The 17,553-nt window shown below is 40.1% G+C and overlaps 1 protein-coding gene and 4 non-coding genes across 9 annotated transcripts; all 5 read right to left on the bottom strand.

Annotated features, from left to right (window-relative positions):
- Positions 1-2,522: 2,522 nt before the first annotated feature.
- trnag-gcc (transfer RNA glycine (anticodon GCC)) lies at positions 2,523-2,593 on the bottom strand. Its single transcript has one exon. It is a non-coding gene; the product is annotated as a tRNA-Gly (tRNA).
- A 267-nt stretch (positions 2,594-2,860) lies between these two features.
- On the bottom strand, positions 2,861-2,933 carry trnak-cuu (transfer RNA lysine (anticodon CUU)). The gene has a single exon. It is a non-coding gene; the product is annotated as a tRNA-Lys (tRNA).
- An 807-nt stretch (positions 2,934-3,740) lies between these two features.
- trnam-cau (transfer RNA methionine (anticodon CAU)) lies at positions 3,741-3,813 on the bottom strand. The gene has a single exon. It is a non-coding gene; the product is annotated as a tRNA-Met (tRNA).
- Positions 3,814-3,975: 162 nt separating this feature from the next.
- trnam-cau (transfer RNA methionine (anticodon CAU)) lies at positions 3,976-4,048 on the bottom strand. Its single transcript has one exon. It is a non-coding gene; the product is annotated as a tRNA-Met (tRNA).
- A 2,678-nt stretch (positions 4,049-6,726) lies between these two features.
- On the bottom strand, positions 6,727-16,822 carry arl13b (ADP-ribosylation factor-like 13b). 5 transcript variants are annotated; one of them, XM_061715747.1, is made up of 11 exons: positions 16,332-16,822; positions 12,435-12,505; positions 11,952-12,201; positions 11,446-11,551; positions 11,016-11,218; positions 10,638-10,752; positions 10,384-10,537; positions 10,080-10,196; positions 9,241-9,309; positions 8,642-8,692; positions 6,728-8,548 (listed from the first exon to the last, which is right to left on the bottom strand). In XM_061715747.1, the coding sequence occupies exons 1-11, from the start codon at positions 16,388-16,390 to the stop codon at positions 8,535-8,537; spliced, it is 1,209 nt and encodes a 402-aa protein (XP_061571731.1). In that variant the 5' UTR covers positions 16,391-16,822; the 3' UTR covers positions 6,728-8,534. The 5 variants fall into 5 exon arrangements, with proteins under 5 accessions (XP_061571730.1, XP_061571733.1, XP_061571731.1 ...); XM_061715746.1 differs by having other exon boundaries at positions 6,727-8,692; positions 10,080-10,193; XM_061715745.1 differs by having other exon boundaries at positions 6,728-8,692.
- Between the last annotated feature and the right edge of the window lie 731 nt (positions 16,823-17,553).

Raw genomic sequence — 17,553 nt, 5'->3', positions numbered from 1 at the left:
ACAGTCAAGATCGATGGTTTCATGAAGAAGTGAAGGCTCTTCACAGAAATCTGTCTGTCAAGAGAAATAGCCAGTTGCACAGGCTTGACCCCATTTTTCAGTATGGCATCTTGAGAGTTGGAGGACGGCTGGACCGATCCGACCTGCCAGAGCATACAAAACATCCAACTATTCTCTCAAAACATTCTAGAGTTTCCACTCTTATCTTGATTGATGTTCATGAAAAGATTGGACACTGCAGGCGCAACTACATGTTGTCACAGCTATGACAAAAATTCTGTATTCCTCAAGCACCCTCAGCCATCAGGAAGCTCATATCAGAATGCACAGTCTGTAGAAGACTGCGGGGCCAAGTTGGGCAACAAAAAATGGCAAATCTGCCAGAAGATCGCCTCTTACTAGATAAGCAGCCCTTCACCAATGTTGGCTACGATTACTTTGGACCCTTTGACGTGAAACGGGGTCGGGGAACTGTCAAAAGGTATAGTGTAATATTTACCTGCCTCACCATCAGGGCTGTGCATATTGAAATAGCGGACAGCCTCGACACCAGTTTCTGCATCAATGCCTTGCGGCGGTTCATAAGTAGAAGAGGCAAGGTCGCCATCATGCGCTCCGATAATAAATGTTGTTGGTAGTGGAAAGTAGTTGCGAGAGGCCGTTGAAAACCTGGACCAGTCGCATATTGAAAAGGCTATGCAGCAGAAGGGCATAAAATGGATTTTCAATAGCCCCGCTGCCTCCCATCAAGGAGGACTTTGGGAGAGGCAAATCCGTTCTACACGAAGTATCCTGAGTGCCCTAGTAAAAGAGCAGACTCTCACAGACCACAGACCTTCAAACTCTCATGTGTGAGGTTGAGAGCATAATTAATGATCGACCGATCACCAGCCCATCGGATGATCCATATGACATGCCGCCTTTAACACCCAACCATTTGCTGTTGATGAAAGTACATCATGTACAATGTACAAAGTCCAACATGCCACTGGGAACCTTCCCCAAGGATGATCAATATACAAGGAGACGGTGGAGGCAAGTACAATATCTTGCCGATTTGTTTTGTCCCAGGTGGACTCGTGAATACTTGCCTCTCCTCCAGGAGCGCCAGAAATGGCCAAAACAGAAAAGAAACTTTAAGACTGGAGATGTGGTACTAATAGTCGACAGTTCATCCCCACGAAACACATGGATAATGGGAAGAATTATCCAAACCATACCTGACTCCGGTGGAATAGTACAGCTAATGAAGCTGCAGAGCAAAACCAGCATCCTTGAGAGACCTGTGAATAAACTGTGTTTGTTGCAAGAGGCAGTGTGAATACAAAAATCCTCGATGAAGAAATGTGAAAAAGAGACTGTTAAATAAGAGTTTAAAATGTCTTTGATCAAAGTTCATTTATAGCTTATGATTCTTAGCGTTGACGTTAATTTAAAGATTACTTCGGTTTGATGGCTCTTAGTATTTGAATTAGTTTGATAATGGTTTAATCTTCTTGCTTAACCATTAGGGGCCGGATATGTAAGAACCATAATGTGAGAATATTATAAGGCCCCGAGCACTTAGAGTGCGAAGGCCCTATTGTATCTGTAGGAATTGTTCTCATTCTCGTTTTTATTTTTCTTCCGACAAAATGAGGGCCTTTTTGCCCCCCTAAACGTGCCCCAAAAGTCACCAAATGTTGCACGCAAGCCAGGCCTGGCGAAAAATTTGATATTTAATGGTTTGCATGAATGGGTGTGGCCTAATGGCTGAACAGCGCCCCTTAGAAAACTTATCAGTTAAAAGACGCCAAAAAGCGCGCCCCCCCCTTCATCTGATTGGTCCATATTTAATAGTTCCTACTTTCTGCCCTAACTTTTGAATGGTTTGACATAAAGACTCGTGGGTGGTGTCATCGGACTCGGTTTTTAGTCCTTGAACATAATTGGTGTAAATTAGCCCCGCCCCTTCTTCTGATTGGTCGATATTTCATAGTACCTAATACCTATTTTCTGCCATAACTTTTGAATGGTTTGACATAGAGTCGTGGGTGGTGTCATCGGACTCGGTTTTGAGTACTTGACCTTCATTGGCCTGAATTAGCCCCGCCCCTTCTTCTGATTGGTCAATATTTGATAGTCCCTATTTTCTGCAATAACATTTGAATGGTTTGACATAAAGACTCGTGGGTGGTGTCATTGGACTCAGTTTTGAGTCCTTGAACATAATTGCTGCAAATTAGCCCCCCCCCCCCCATCTTATGGGTCGATATCTGATAGTTCCTACTTTATGCCATAACTTTTGAATGGTTTGATATAGAGAGTCGTGGGTGGTGTCATCCGCTAAATGTCCAGGCCTGAAGAATCTACATGCAAGTCATACAAGCGCTGAAATTACTGTGCCTACAGCTCGTTTTTTGTGGTTATTTTTTTACGTCCAGACGATGCCACTACACATACCACAGACACACTATTCAAATTAGACTGAAATATATATTTTGTAAAAGAAAAAAAAAAAGCACTACCAAAAAAAACAGAGTTGCATTGGCCGGGAATCGAACCCGGGCCTCCCGCGTGGCAGGCGAGAATTCTACCACTGAACCACCAATGCATACAGACCCCAACAACATGGGAGGGGATACAACAGGCTCTTAACATGGAAAGCATGCAACGGTGACTAAGCAAAGTTGGGGACTTCAAAGTTGAATTCTACCACTGAACCACCATGCATAAACTTATCTGTCGGTGTCCGGATTAAACATTTTTGGATGAAAAACACAGATAATAGGTGAAACACGCTCAATTACATTCCAAGTGTCACTGCCTACAGAAGTTCTTGAATTGAAGTGGAACAACAAGTAAGAAAAAAAAAATTGCTCGCCCAACGTGGGGCTCGAACCCACGACCCTGAGATTAAGAGTCTCATGCTCTACCGACTGAGCTAGCCGGGCACGTTTTGTCCCACTTTACTCTCCCTTTTTACACATGGGTACCATAAGAAGTCACTGAAAGCATCACTTTGTTAACTTGCTAATATAGCTCTATTCCTGGATGATAAAAAGAAACTAAAAAGCTGTGTCTTAAGGCTAATAGCTGATGCCATTTTTTTTCTACCAAAACCTTCTGATGGTTTTGTCATGAGCAGTGAGTTGCCCCCAGATCCTTTTGGGAGAAAAGCCACTGCATGCATAGTGACACCAGGACAGCCCCCAGACCCACAGGAGGGAGCCCATCCACCAGGGACCTGTGGCCATTTCAGCCGTTTTAGCACTTCTGCAGAAGAAATTCATTTCCTCCACTAGTATTTGTGATCTTCTTGAGAAGGAAGCTAACCGGCACAAGGAAGTGAATAATTGTCCACATAAGATATAACCTTATCTGGGCTATGGTTATTTACAACAGACATGTCTTTTACAATAACAATCCTTCCTCCGTGTGGCTATCCAACTTTTTCAACTCCTCCCCTTTAGCTCCTATCCGCACCGTATTTGTTGTATATTGTATTCTGTTACTCTTCTCAATAATACTTTGTTTTTGTCTTTGTGAGATTACTTGTTATCGGTTTTGAAGCTCTGGCACAACAATTTCCTGTGGGATCAATAAAGATCTTATCTTAACATTAGACAGTCATGAAAAGCATGACCTTGTTACTTGCAAATTTTAGCACTTTTGCTGCACAACAACCATAACAATTTCCCCATACCATAAAATTGGAAAATAGGTGACTGTCATTCCACAAAGAGTGAAAGAAAAACAAGTGCCCCGTGTGAGGCTCGAACTCACGACCTTCAGATTATGAGACTGACGCGCTGCCTACTGCGCCAACGAGGCCATGGCCACCACTCACATGGGACACTTTTTGTCAACTATACAGGAAAGAACCACACAACAGACAAAATAACAAAACATGTGTCCATGGCCACAACTCACATGGAAGACTTTTTGTCAACTATACAGGCAAGAACCACATTACAAACAAAATAACAAAACATGTGCCCCGTGTGAGGCTCGAACTCACGACCTTCAGATTATGAGACTGACGCGCTGCCTACTGCGCCAACGAGGCTTACAGACCACGTGCACAGGAAGAGCTTTTATACAGACTACTACCAACAATGACAATCTTTCAGTGAAATTTTCCACTAGTACCTACTCAACCCGGCTCGGCTCGCCTAGAATCGGTTTGGAGCTTTTCCACTAGGGGTCTACTCATGCAAAGTAAATACTTTTTCTGTAACTATTCTGCCGAGGTTCTAAGCAGCTACTGAAGCTTTATCTGACGTCGTCACACTACAGGCCACCAGGGGGTCAGACGTCTCAGTCAGGATGTGGACATCAGCTGAAGAGCGATTCTGACAGCAATTTCTTGTTCATTTTATTCAACAAACATTGGCAGCGTAAAAGTCTGTTCTGTGATCCAACTCTGAGGTGCTGGATTGTTATGGCAAAGAAACCAGGCCAAGTTGAGACGAGCTGAGTTGAGATGAGTAGAGCCGAATAATTACTAGTGGAAAAGCGCCATAATTGTCAACCGAAGTCCCAAAAAGAGAACGCTCCCCAATGAGTGACTCAACACCAATAACACATATTCTTGGAGTTAAAGATCCACATCATATTAATTAAAAGTACATAAAGTCATACATTTTGCTGATCTTGCCATCAGTTGTTATCACATCATACATTCCAATATCCAATAAGTCTATGTCCCAGTCGAGATAAAACCAAGCCTGGACTGATGGTCTTAAGTTGTTTATTGTGCCTTTTCTTTAACTTCATAGACCAACGTAAGAGCTAAATCAAAATCAAGCAAACAGAAGGAAAAACAATACATTAACTTAAAATCTGTAAGCACCGAAACTTGAAATAAAATAAATCAAATAAATGGAAAACTTTTGTTAAAATTCAATATAAAATCCTATGAAATAAAAAATAATAGCAAAAAAAAAACAAAAAAAAAAACACAACAGCTGTCAAAATTCACAATCAACAACCACAGTAATAATCATTTCCATGACAACTGAGGATGCTGCACTGATCAGCTTGTCAAACTTCCCTGAAATACTTGAACCCAGATTTACTGGATGTGGTGCTTTAAAAAAAATAAAAAATCTTCAAATCTAGCTATGGTGATTTAGATTAAAACTGTTTTTTTAAACGAGTCTGTAAATATGTTTACTTCTGATGTAAAGTTGGACATTATTGTTGGTGAATGGTGCGCCACCTGCGGTCAATTGAGTCCAGCTCCGCTTTGTTAAATGCATTGTACAGCACCAACAGACAAGCGTGGATAAAATCACCCAACTTATTTCTCTATGCTTGCTTAACAATAAATATAACTATCCCATGTAGTAAACGCGTGCCGGTAACTAACTAACTTACAAACGCACTTGGACATGTTTTCCACGTCTTCCTCTGAAGCGCAATGGCGACCACGATAACCTCGTGGTCCGCTCTTAACTGTCTGCAGCAAAAGTTGTCGAACAACCAGAGTCCTCGGTTTTGTTGAAGTGTAAACCAACCAATGTGTAAGGAAATGAACGTTAAAAGCTGCTAAATTATAAATACATATAAGATATCGCCACTTACCCAAATGCAGGTCCAGCGCGAGGAACAGGCGTCAATTAAGGAGAGGCGCGAACGTGACCCTCACGTGACTAATCGATTCCTCCAGAAAAGTAAAACGTTTTAAAAATTGTAGGCTAATAAAAAAAATATTGTATATGTAGTTTTGAATTCTCCTCAAGAAAAAAAAAACCTGGACTTTTGTCTTGAATTTTAAAATAGCAAAAGGTTAAGATTTTTTTTGTTTTTTTTGCTTGCTTAATGAGTGAAAATACTCAAGACTTCTATTTGGACTCATATGAAGTACATTTTCATTAGTAATTAACCACATTGGCATTATCATTCATTAAAAAATTACAGTATACAGCAGTAACACAAAAAATATGATATAAAAAAAGCATTTGTCACAGATTACTGAAGATTACACAGATTACAAATTGTCAATAATAACTAGTTTAAGAAAAAGGCATTTAACATAAAAAGAAATGTATCTTGCTTTGAGGCTTATAAGAAGAAACAATCACTGTGTTTTTGTGCGCGTGGAAATGCACATATTACCTACTTCCTATTCGTTGAAGACACATCTCCAGGAATACATATGGTAAAACAGGCTGTTTCATATTTATTTCACACATAGTCCTTTGTGGGCCTAAAAAAAAACAGTAAACATTAACCAAATTAGTATAAATAATTACATTTCTTCTCCATGCAGCACCTTGCAGTAATTTGCTGTGTTGTTACCGTTCCCCCTGATGTGGAAAATCACATCGCAGCAGATGGATTTTGTGTAGAGATGTTCTGTTCAGACAAACAAGCACATAAAGTACACTCTTGCCTTTTAGCTGGTTCTTTGAACCATCAATACTCCACCTCATTATGCTTACACTCTTTATCATCAATCTGCAATGTCCATCTCATCCTTGGAGCTATTTTGTGATGAAGTTTTTTAATTTGCTAGTGTTGGTTTCAGTTTGTGCATTACCATTACAACACTTTTGTATGAGTCATGCAGGTAATCTTCACATTTTGAGCTAAGTACCAGAAGTACCTTCTCAGAGGTCGTTCAAGATGGACTAAGGCGACATGGATATACCCTAAAGTCTAATTAATAAAATGTGCAGTGAAAATATCCCAGAAATCTTCACACAAAGATGCATTAATTTATCAACAAATAATTAGTTTAATCTTGTTTTCCCGAGATCTTCACGTGGCATTTACACAATGTTGCAACTTCACATTGTTCTAGATACATCTCAGATCCTGAGTAAGATGTTTTTTATGTAATGTTAGTTTCTTTTCAGACTTTTACCTTCAATATATCCATTCTTAAACATGTGTTACACTGCTAAATTGTACGCATAAAACTCCCTAAAAAGCCAAAAACATTAGTCCCAGCTTTTTTCCAGCCCTTTGATGCTGGAATAATGTCAAGATTGGGTAAGTCACTCATTTTTATTGGCAGTTATACCCACACACACATGCTTCATTGCTTTTGCTGTTTTTAAACAACCCAGAGAACTTACAAGTGATCGTTTGAGTTTTCAAATGCAAGCTCAATCCTCATAATAGAAAACCTGATTATAAAATTACACTGTATGAGCCAGAAATGCGGAAAAAAACCCATCAATTCTGACAAACAGACCGTGGTGTATAATCAGTGTTGGACCAAATGTTTCTATTGAGCCAAAAAAAAAGCTTCACAGAGTTTCCATCGAGCTGTAAATGTGTGATGCTGGAGTGCTGGAAACACATATAATTGAGCTTATTCAGTCAATAATATTCGTCTTTATTTTTGCTGTTATAAAATTCAAAACCAGAGTAGAAAAAATATTTTTCAACATCTATGTCATTAACAAGAGAGCGAATGTCACTACAGATTCAAGAGGATAGAATACTGTGGTTTTAAAGTGATATTTCAAGTTCTCACTTGCTACACAAACTGAACCACAAGTATTGGAAAACTCAGAAGAAAAGTGAGTGCTGGTTGTTCCAGGTGCTGGTGTAGTGACGTCTCCCTTCCCTCCTTTTACAAACTTTTCCAACATACACAGAAACTCGGCTGGGCCACTGGGGCGTCCAAAGTTCCAGATGTGCATTCATGTTCAAGCATTTAAAGCTGTTCTCAGCTGCTTCAAGACGAAAATGGGTGTCTACGACACAGTCAAGAAATATCACTTTAAAACAGAAACACAGTGTACAGCAGAAAGTGTAAAAACACCGTAGCCCTGTTGACATTAAGTGTTCATTGAAGGGACAGAACTGGTGGCAGGAGGAACGAAAATCCCCCCTTTGCCAAATGTTTTAAAGTTTGTACATTTCTTGTCATAGCCATGGCATTTTTACAGTGTTTCAGTTACATGTCAGACATGATTAATAAAAGTGACGATTGACAATCAGGATGTAGTGTGACACACTTCCGTGAATGTATATTTTACAGTGTAAAATTCAGCTCTTTGATCTGCGAGAACAATTGTAAAAATGGGAAATGTTTCCGACAACACAAAAAGTCCAATTTAAAGCAGTCAGTTGTGAAAAGCAACTCAAGAGTTCCAACTTTCTGTCCAAACCCATCCATGATCACATGATGCTCATGAATCTCAAGGTGCAAAAATAAATGATATAAATATGGTCATTTTTAATAGCAGAGTGTAAACAAATACATTTTTCTGTAACAGACACACATATGTAAGGTTTTATTTACATTCCTTATCAATTAGAAGCATTTCAGTTGGACACATGGAGTCCAAGCGTTCTAATACTGATATGAGTAGAAAATAAGGTCGGCACTAAAAGTGCTTTTGTCAAGTGAAGACAGAACCTGGTGAGACGTTCTGCTGGGTTCAGCATTTCACACTGAATTGTGTCAGTTTGTGAAATCGGGTCACATATTGTGAGCAGGACTCGGCGTCGCCACTCTGCTCCGTATCCTCCAGACTTGGGCGCGGTCACCGGCTCCTGCACCCGCGACCGTCCACGTTAAGTTTGGTTTTCTACACCCCACTCGCTTTAGACAGAAAGCACAGGAGAGAGACGTGATTGGTCGAGAGCCGGCCACAATCAGTAAAGGAGCTTTATAAAATCACGTCATGAGCGTCACCGTTAGGTCGCGGTCTATTCGCAAGTGGCGGGAGAGGTTTCTTGTAAAACTCTGTGGAGGGGAGGAAAAGAGGTTTGGCTAAGTTAATGAAACTCCGTCGACTTCTAAAAAGAGAAACAGTCACCGTGCATTAATGTTTCATCTCAGAATCAAGCAATGGCCACAGAGAAGCAGAGGTGATGATGTGCAGGCTGGAGGGGAAAGTGAGTATGAATAAACAAACAAGTCTGAGCTACTTAAGACTTCTGCAACCATGCTGGAGCCAAACACATTCATGCACGTGAGATGCAGGAGGAAGAAAACAAGACAGTGATGACAGTTAACAACCAACACACGTGTTAAGGCAGACAGAGTTCAGTGTTTCCCCTGCTACTTCACACCGTCAAACTTTTGCTGACAAAAAGTAAATATATTTCTACCATTACCACAAAATTGTGTGCTTTTTGTCATAAAAAGGTACAAAAGAAATCCATTAGGGAAACACTGATGCACTGCCTTAATAGTTGTAGTCTGAGTTAATCCACACCAAGGCAGTGATGATGCGTGATGTTAACTTGAAGTTAGTAGTGAACACAACTGGATTTCACAGGCAGCTTTACCAGAATGTCTGGAGTCTCCAAGTGGCTCTAGTTTAGGTAGCCTAGAGACTTTGGGTGTGGCCCATCCAACTAAGAAAAAATAGATAAAGAAGACTTGATGAAAATGGGAAGAGCCTGAGAAAAAACAGTCAGAACTGGTGATCGGGCTGCGCCTTCGGACCAGCTGGTTACATGACCTGATTTACTGAGAGGATCAACACAGAACAGAAACACTAGAAGCCCTTAGCAGGTCTCAAATGATGTAGTTTTGATCTATATTCATTTTTATCAAGCACCACAATAGAGTATACAACCAGTAACTCTGCTGTTACCAGTTACCTTCCTAAACCAATCAGACACATTACTGCCGGTCTCATGGCGACAGTTGTCAAGGACTTCTGTTGACATAAGGCGAAGACAGCTCTGCTCATTCCATCAACGTAGTGTTGACGGAGTGGACAGATCTATATGTTATCTATCTATATCTTGTTGTTTAACTTGTCTTTCTTTTATATTTTTAGCCGGGGGACTGCCAATGGAAACTAGCTCTGTAGCTAAAATTGGGTGCATTTGCATTTTTAATTCTAAATGTATATGAATGTACACTGTCCCTTCTCAAATAAACTGAATTGAATTGAATATAAACCAGACTTTAATATAAACCAGACGTTAATATGCTACAACATTCTGCTCAAAATATTTCAACATAGACTAAATTCACATAATCTTTCGGTTATTAATCACATATGCAAGCACTATTAACCTGTTGTACCAAACCATAAGTTCAGTTGTTGATTTTGAGAGAAATGCAGTGTAGTAAAACTTTTAAAACATCAGGCCGTGATGAAGCAAGGACCAACCTGGAGGAGGAGGAGGGGTGGGGCTCTCTGCTGGCCGATCTTCTGTCCTCAGTGGGTCAACTCTGTGCTTCCTTTTCAAGTGAAGCTTACTTGTCTTCTTTTTGCTTTGGTCGCCTGCTGTGGGGGAAAAAAGAGATATTTGGAGCGTGAGAGCTGGAGGAGGTGGTCCAGATAAAATACAAGTTTACCCTAAATGCATCATCCTTTCAGCCCTCCCATTATCCTCCGATGTTTTGTGTAGTTCTTATTGCACTTCAGCAAATTGAGTCACGTCTAAGCCAATAATTATTTCATTTGCATTCACCAGAAGTGCTGATTTCTGGCGTTTGTCTCGTATCATCCGGCTCGTCGCAGTTGTTCTCCTCGTACTCCTCTTCCTCTTGCTCCACGCCCTCCTTTGGGCTGTTAGTCCTGCCCTCCGGCACCTCTCCTAGCCTTTTCATCTCTTTTTCTTCATTCTGAAAAGAAGACAAAAGAAGAAGAAAAAAGTTCTGATTTAGCTCTGGCTCTGATCCCTAACAGTAGTCAGTAGTAGGTGTGTGCGCAGTCATTATGAACCTTAGAAATCACGCTTCCTATCGGCTGGAAAGGACTTTGAATGTTCTCTTCTTCAGGCCCCTCTTCCTGGATCTGCCGGCCGTCTCGTTCTGCCTCCTCTCTCTCCTGTCGTTCTCTGTAGACAGAAAATAAAATAAACCTTTCTGTATGATTTTCTTAAATATTTTATATATTATTCTTTTATTCATGGATAGACTTAGGGCAGCTCTTTAGCATATTTACATTTTCATTTGTCATAAGCTGTGTTTAAATTTTCTAACCGTGCTCTCCTTTTCTCTCTTTACCAAAACGAACATGTTTTATCAAGTACCTCCGACTGGATTTCATTTCATTGTTCTGCCGTCTGGAGCAGAGTTTAGTTCTCCCTCATGTCCTCACCTCTCCTCTCGTATCCTCCGTACCCTCTCTGCCCTCTCCTTCTTATCCTGCTCCTCTAAAGCCCGCTGCTCGGCCGTGTCCTTCTGCACACGCTCAGTTATGGCCTCATAGTCTTTGGCAATGTTGTTGAGGAGCCAGTTCAGGCCCTTCTTGATGGACTTGTCCACCTTTTTTCCGTAGCCTAAAACGGCAGAGCACGGCTCCTGAGGAAGAACAGATATTAAAAAAACAATTGTAAAATAGAGATGAAACACTAAGAAGAACAAACGCATTTCTGTAGCATTTGTGGTTGAACAGGAGAGTATCTTTCTTTAGCAATATCAACTAACTTCTCACAATAAAATGAAAGATGCTCATCGCATATATATGTGCAAAATGGGCTTTTAATTTCATTTCATAGCTGCTCCTCAGCAGGTGCAGAAACACTTACGATCTGACAGAGACACTTGTTCTCATTAACCAGCTTCTCTAACGACAGATTCTCAATGATGTCGGCTTCAGCCAGCGCTCCCTCCTGATCTTGTTTGTTGGCGAGCCTGAGAGCAGAAATAGGGAAAAAATAATTTACGTTGCACCCAGACATTGTAGAAATTGGTATTCATTCCAAGGGGAGTTAAAAAAAAAAAGTCTTTTTTATCTTTTTTCAATTTGCAAGCTGCAAGCTTAAAGGAAATTTGCTGATCACTGATTAGAAGACTTTAATACCTTGAAAAATGAAACTATGTTCCCCAGTTTGTGCTTTCTGTCCTGATTACTGATTTAAGTAGATACCTTCAGGAATCAACAAAAAAGAACATGCACTCTACAAATTAGACCAAGTACCTTTCAGCAGATCAGCATCTTTATATCTTCAGTCGCCATTATGTTTCTGCTGTTCCTACAAAGCTGACGTTCTTTTTTTGAAAACATAATTTCCCTGGCTGACGAAGCACTCACACTAGGACTGGTTTCCCTGCGATGCGCGGGTGCTGGAGGACCTCGGCCATGGTGTCCCGCGTCTCCTGGATCCGCTGGACGTCACTGGAGTCCACCACGAACACAACGCCGTGGGACTCGGAGTAGTAGTTTTTCCAGATGCCCCGGATTCTCTTCCCGCCGCCCAGGTCGAAAATGGTCACCTCGAACTTGCCCTGCTTCAGGTCAACCTTGGAAAAGCCCACAGTGGGAGCCACGTCTTGCGGATTCTCTGCAAGAGAAATGACGCAGGCCTTGGAACTGACACAACTTCAAAATATACAAACAGGGATAAAATATAAAAACAGCACAGCATTATTGCAAGCGGTCACATGTGAGACTAAATATTTATGAGGAGAGCAGAACAGAGAGACCCTTTACTCGAGGTTTACAGTTTACAAGCTGAACTTTTACTGACACTCACAGCCAATGAATTATTCATTATCATAAACACATGATCCTAACCTCCTTGGATTCCTCTCACTGTGGCCGTCTTGCCCGCATTATCCAGGCCCACCATCAACAGCGTCACTTTCCTGTACGACAAAAAGAAAAAGAGAGAAGAAATTAATGAATATGTTTACATACTTCTCTATGCCCATGACACAGAGCCAACGTGCAGCTGCACCTGGCATTAGCTGTCATGACGCATTTTAGGGCATAGGATAAGCCAGTTAATAATCTGAATGACCAAAGCAGAGTCAGAGACATGGATGCTGGAACTGAGTGCGTCAGTTACGGTCACATGGTGAAGTAACACACATAAGCCAACACGATGATGCTGCCCATCTGCTGCAGACATTTTTGATTCTTTTCATAATATTTGGGTTTTAAATGCCTTTTCCTTGCTCTGCTCTCATGAATCTGTCACTCTGCAAAAGACAACAAATGAAACAACGAAATAATATTGATCCGACGATGTCAGGTCCCTTTAAAAAATTCAAAAAACAAACTGCAAGTAATCGTGTTAAATAATATGACTGCTCAACAGCCGTCCCTGCAGTTACAACAGGCGAAGAAGGAAACAGATGCAGTCATGCAGCGATCTGGGAGGGTGACAAGAAACTCCAATTAGTTGCTCAAGAGTCCATCTTTCTTTGTCATCAACTCATGGAAATATTCATATTTAACCATGAGATATTTCTGAAAGTAAAGTAAATTTTGCACCACATCTACATTTTTTTTTTCCAATTCAATTTTATTTATATAGCTCTACTACAACAGAAGTTGTCTCTAGGCACTTTCAAACAGGACATTTTTAAAAAAGAGTAATAACTTTAAGTTTAAATTTGAATTGCTCTCAGTGTTGAGGTATTTTTTTGTGAACAAAGAAAAAGCAAGAAACGCTGCAGGTAGAAACCCCTTCTAATGTTATGCTTTTCTCAAAACGACAACAGCAACCTTGAAAATCTTCAGCCCAAAACACAGAACAAACAAAAGCACTGCATCTACCAAGTAAACAAACTAGGATGATCGGCAGTAAGAAGGCATGTCCATGAAGCCCAAACGTGCACATAAACCCGCTCAGTCTTAGCCTCCTAGCAGCATACTTAACTTTGACACTTGCGTCTCAAAGACATCAACTGCACAATCCATCTAACTGTCTTCTGGAGCCAATTGGCCTTCATCAGGGCACACACTCGATGAAACCCTCAGAAAGGTGAGACGATGCCCGTTAATCCATAACACTGCACCACTGCTGCTGCTGCTGCTGCTGCTGCTGCTGAAAACTACCAACAGCAACAGGTCAAATGGAGAAGACCCACTGAACTGCCCTGGCTCTGGGATTAGTCATGGATTTCAGACTAAGCCCAGCGGATCAGATGCCTCACAGTTACCACGTGAGTTCAGCACTAATGAGCACTTTGATTACTCTTGCCGGTTTGGATACTCTGTGACCAGTGTCAAAACTTGTCTTAGATAAAGATAAGATTAGATGAAGACTTCTAGAAATAACATTTGATACATAAATACTAAAAAAACAAAAACATTCTTTTTTTTTTTACTTCTGATCCCACTCCTGGAGTTGCCATCATTGCCATGCATCATCATCTCGTGCCATTATTCTGATATCAAATCAGCAAATTATTTCAGTATTGATTGGCTCCCCATATCAGTATAGCAACAAATCAATCCCATCTGTGATCATCTCTTTGATCTAGGCAACTTTACTCTATATTGTGTTAAGTACAGTTATGCAGAAATCGGAAATGCATCAATTAAACATCCATAGTAATCAAAATGAATTATTGTGGGGAAACATATGAAGGAAAATTAAGATTTTAGTAAGAGTGATAACAGGATTAATTAGCAGCATCTCTGTGTTTCTTGGGGAGAACGAAAGTGAAATGGTTTATGAAAGCATAAAATCAACCCAATTAATGTTCTAGATAAGCTATGATGATGCGGTATGTGTTTGGAATAAAATCAAGACATTTAAGACTTAAAATGTGTTATTGTAACTGAAGGAATGTTTTGTTTGATCCAAAAAGAACACAAGAAATATACACAGTGCATTATTGTACCAAATTGAATATAAACTCTCACGTTTACGTTTAAAAAGAATGTCCCTATAATTCAATGTCTGTTGTTAATACAGTATAATCTTACGGAACAGAGAAATGTATTACCACAAGTAAATGATGTCCACTGCATCTTGATAAATCCAATTTTGTGTTTGTATTAGATTAGATTAGATTGTCCTTTATTCCTCCCTCAGTGAGGAAATTCGCTTTGTGCAGCAGCAGTACACACATCACACAGATGCAGCGAAAGGGTAAAAAAAGTAAAACATATACCGGTATAATTACAAAATATAAACAGTATATACATTGGAATGAAAATAAAAGTAGTGCAGTATGAGAAAGAAAGAGAAACAGTGCAAAAAAGGCAGGTAGGGTGTTTATGAGGTATGTGCGAGAAAAATGAAATCTACAAAAGATGAAAATGTACTCCAGTAAATAAAGCATCATCTGTGATCAGAGAGGATGCTATTCAAATGCAGTCAGTTAGTGGTTGCATCTTAAATCTATGTGGTGACTCAATGATCTGAATTGCACCTGTGTGTGTGTGCTTTTAAGTTTTAAGGGAGAAAAAAACAATGATGACGAAAAGTCAGAATAAACATTACCTCTGCTCATTGGAACTATTAAAAAGGTTAAGAAAAAAAGGATAGAGTTTAAAATCTTCCTGCTGGTCTACAAAACACTGAATGGTCTTGGGCCTAAATACATGGTTGATCTGTTAGTTCCTATGAAGCTCCCAGACCCCTGAGGTTCATCTGGATCTGGTTTGTTGTGGTTCCCAAGAACTAGAACCAAGCAAGGTGAGGCAGCGTTCAGTTATTCTGCTCCTCACTTGTGGAACAAACTTCCTGTAGACCTGAGGTCTGCTCCAACTGTCAGCTCATTTAAATCAGATTCAGATGACTTTATTAATCCCTTTGGGAGGTTCCTTCGGGGGAAATTGACATCTCCATCTCACACACACACACACACACAGCACTGTCATATACAAATCAAAACATCCCAAAAGCCAAACACCCATATAAAGATAAAAATTTAAAATAAAGATAAAAATAAAAAGGTAAAAACTAAAATAAAACGTGCAGTGCCATAAAAATAATTATATGGATAGAAAAAGTGTTGTGTAATATTGCACAAGTTATTGCACTGTCCTGGTTATTGCACATTGTTTATTATTGTTTATTGTTGGCTTTGTCTCAAACACAACAAAACCCAATCAAATTAAAAGCATCAAAATATAAAAAAGCAAAACAATTTAACAGTCTAATTCAAAATAAAACACACAGCAAAACAATGTGTTTGAGAGGGAACAGGAGGAAGCAGAATGCTTATTTAGTCCTGTCCCTTCCTCACAATATCATATCATATATAACCTATGAAAATTTAAAAACAATTTAAAGAAAAGAAGGAAAAGACAAAATAACAAAAAATAAATACAACACAAACAACCAATAAACAAGATCAGTCATAATTGAATCGGTGTCCTACAATATCCTAAATTCAAAAGCAAAAAAAGCAAATCACATTGCAAATCAGGGCTAAAAACATTACTGTTTACTGAAGCACACTCTTAAATTAAATACTTGCCCTTACTTTTTAACAACTTGTGCTTTTTTTAAATTACCTCTTTTCTTATTATTCATTTTATTTGTTATTTACTGTTTAATTGTGTCTTGCTGCTTTTAATGTCGATGTAAAGCACTTAGTGTTGAATTGTGCTATACAAATAAACTTGAATTACTGCCTCCAGACCAACTTGAATCTGTCAAACTGGGGGCCCAGATTGGATCTCCAGCCCGTGACAGGTGTATTTCGGCAGCATTGTGACTGGACTTACCTGGCGGGCTCTCGCCAGCGCTTTAACCAGTTGCAGCAGTTCGCCATGAGACTAAACATCGCCGTCCGTCCAGATCAGGGACTCATGTCTCAGCCGGCTAAGCGGCTCTGCTCCGGCATCTGCGACACAGTCATCACTACTGACGCCAGCAGCTGCTACAGGGGGGCTCCACCTCACACTAGCCGCAGATTCAAGTGACCCAGCGAGAATAAAAACAGTTTTAACAACTAAAATAAAAACTCCCCGCACTCGAAAATCCGGCTGGGGCTATCCAAAGCTAACGTGGTTGACAAAAAACGGTGTCTTCTTTCACTCGTTTGAGACTCAGCGCACCTGTGAACGCTTTAACATATGACAAACGGTTGTAAATGCTGACAAAATGTTCATATTTGTCTCGACGTGAATACGTTAAGCGATGTCAGCGCGACATATTATCAAGTTAGCGTTAGCAGCCGTTGCTGGCTGCTTTGTTTACGTCGACCTGACCGCTGCTAGGCTGCGGGCGTCATGACGTCATCACGTCGGCTGCTAGGCTGCGACGTCGTGACGTCATCTGTGAGTCAGCGTCGCCCAGGAGACAAAGCTGCTCTTACTGGAAACCAGAATCAGAGAGAAGTTTATTGCCAAGTAGTTTAATTTGTTGTGGTGATTGGTGCAATACAAAAGAACAAATACTTTTTATTTCTCTATACCTGTCAGGTTTTGGATTTAAAAATAAGGGAAATTTTCCACTGCTAGCCGTCCCACCAGCCCAGGGGTCGGCAACGCAAAATGTTGAAAGAGCCATATTGGACCAAAAACACAAAAAACAAATATGTCTGGAGCCGCAAAAAATGAAAAGTCTTGTATGTATAAGCCTTAGAATGAAGGCAACACATGCTGCATGTATTTATACTAGTTATAACTGGGGGAAGATTTATTTTTTTCATTATGCACTTCGAGAAAAAAGTCGAAATGTCAAGAAAAAAGTCGAAATGTCAAGAAAAAAGTCGAAATGTCAAGATTAATGAAGTACAATCTCGAGAAAAAAGTCGAAATGTTGAGAAAAAAGTCGAAATGTCGAGAAAAAAGTCAAAATTTCGAGAAAAAAATCGAAATGTCGAGAAAAGTCGAAATGTCGAGAAAAAAGTCGAAATGTTGAGATCAAAAAGGAAAGGAAAAAGGAAAAAAAAGGTCAAACATTTTTGAAAAAGCTCCAGGGAGCCACTAGGGTTGCTGACCC

This window comes from Cololabis saira, chromosome 24, assembly GCF_033807715.1.
Source record: "Cololabis saira isolate AMF1-May2022 chromosome 24, fColSai1.1, whole genome shotgun sequence".
Classification (NCBI taxonomy): domain Eukaryota; kingdom Metazoa; phylum Chordata; class Actinopteri; order Beloniformes; family Belonidae; genus Cololabis; species Cololabis saira.
Note: the sequence above shows the minus strand (reverse complement) of the source record. Positions and strands in the feature narration are given on the sequence as shown.

What these genes read in the sequence shown, in the direction of transcription:
- arl13b (XM_061715745.1), bottom strand. Translation starts at nt 16,390, where the DNA reads ATGTTTAGTCTCATGGCGAACTGCTGCAACTGGTTAAAGCGCTGGCGA. An exon ending in GCCAGAAATCAGCACTTCTG is followed by an intron (nt 10,197 to 10,383) that starts GTGAATGCAAAT and finishes TTTCCCCCACAG; the next exon opens with CAGGCGACCAAAGCAAAAAG. An exon ending in CACCCCTCCTCCTCCTCCAG is followed by an intron (nt 9,310 to 10,079) that starts GTTGGTCCTTGC and finishes ATTTTTTCTTAG; the next exon opens with TTGGATGGGCCACACCCAAA.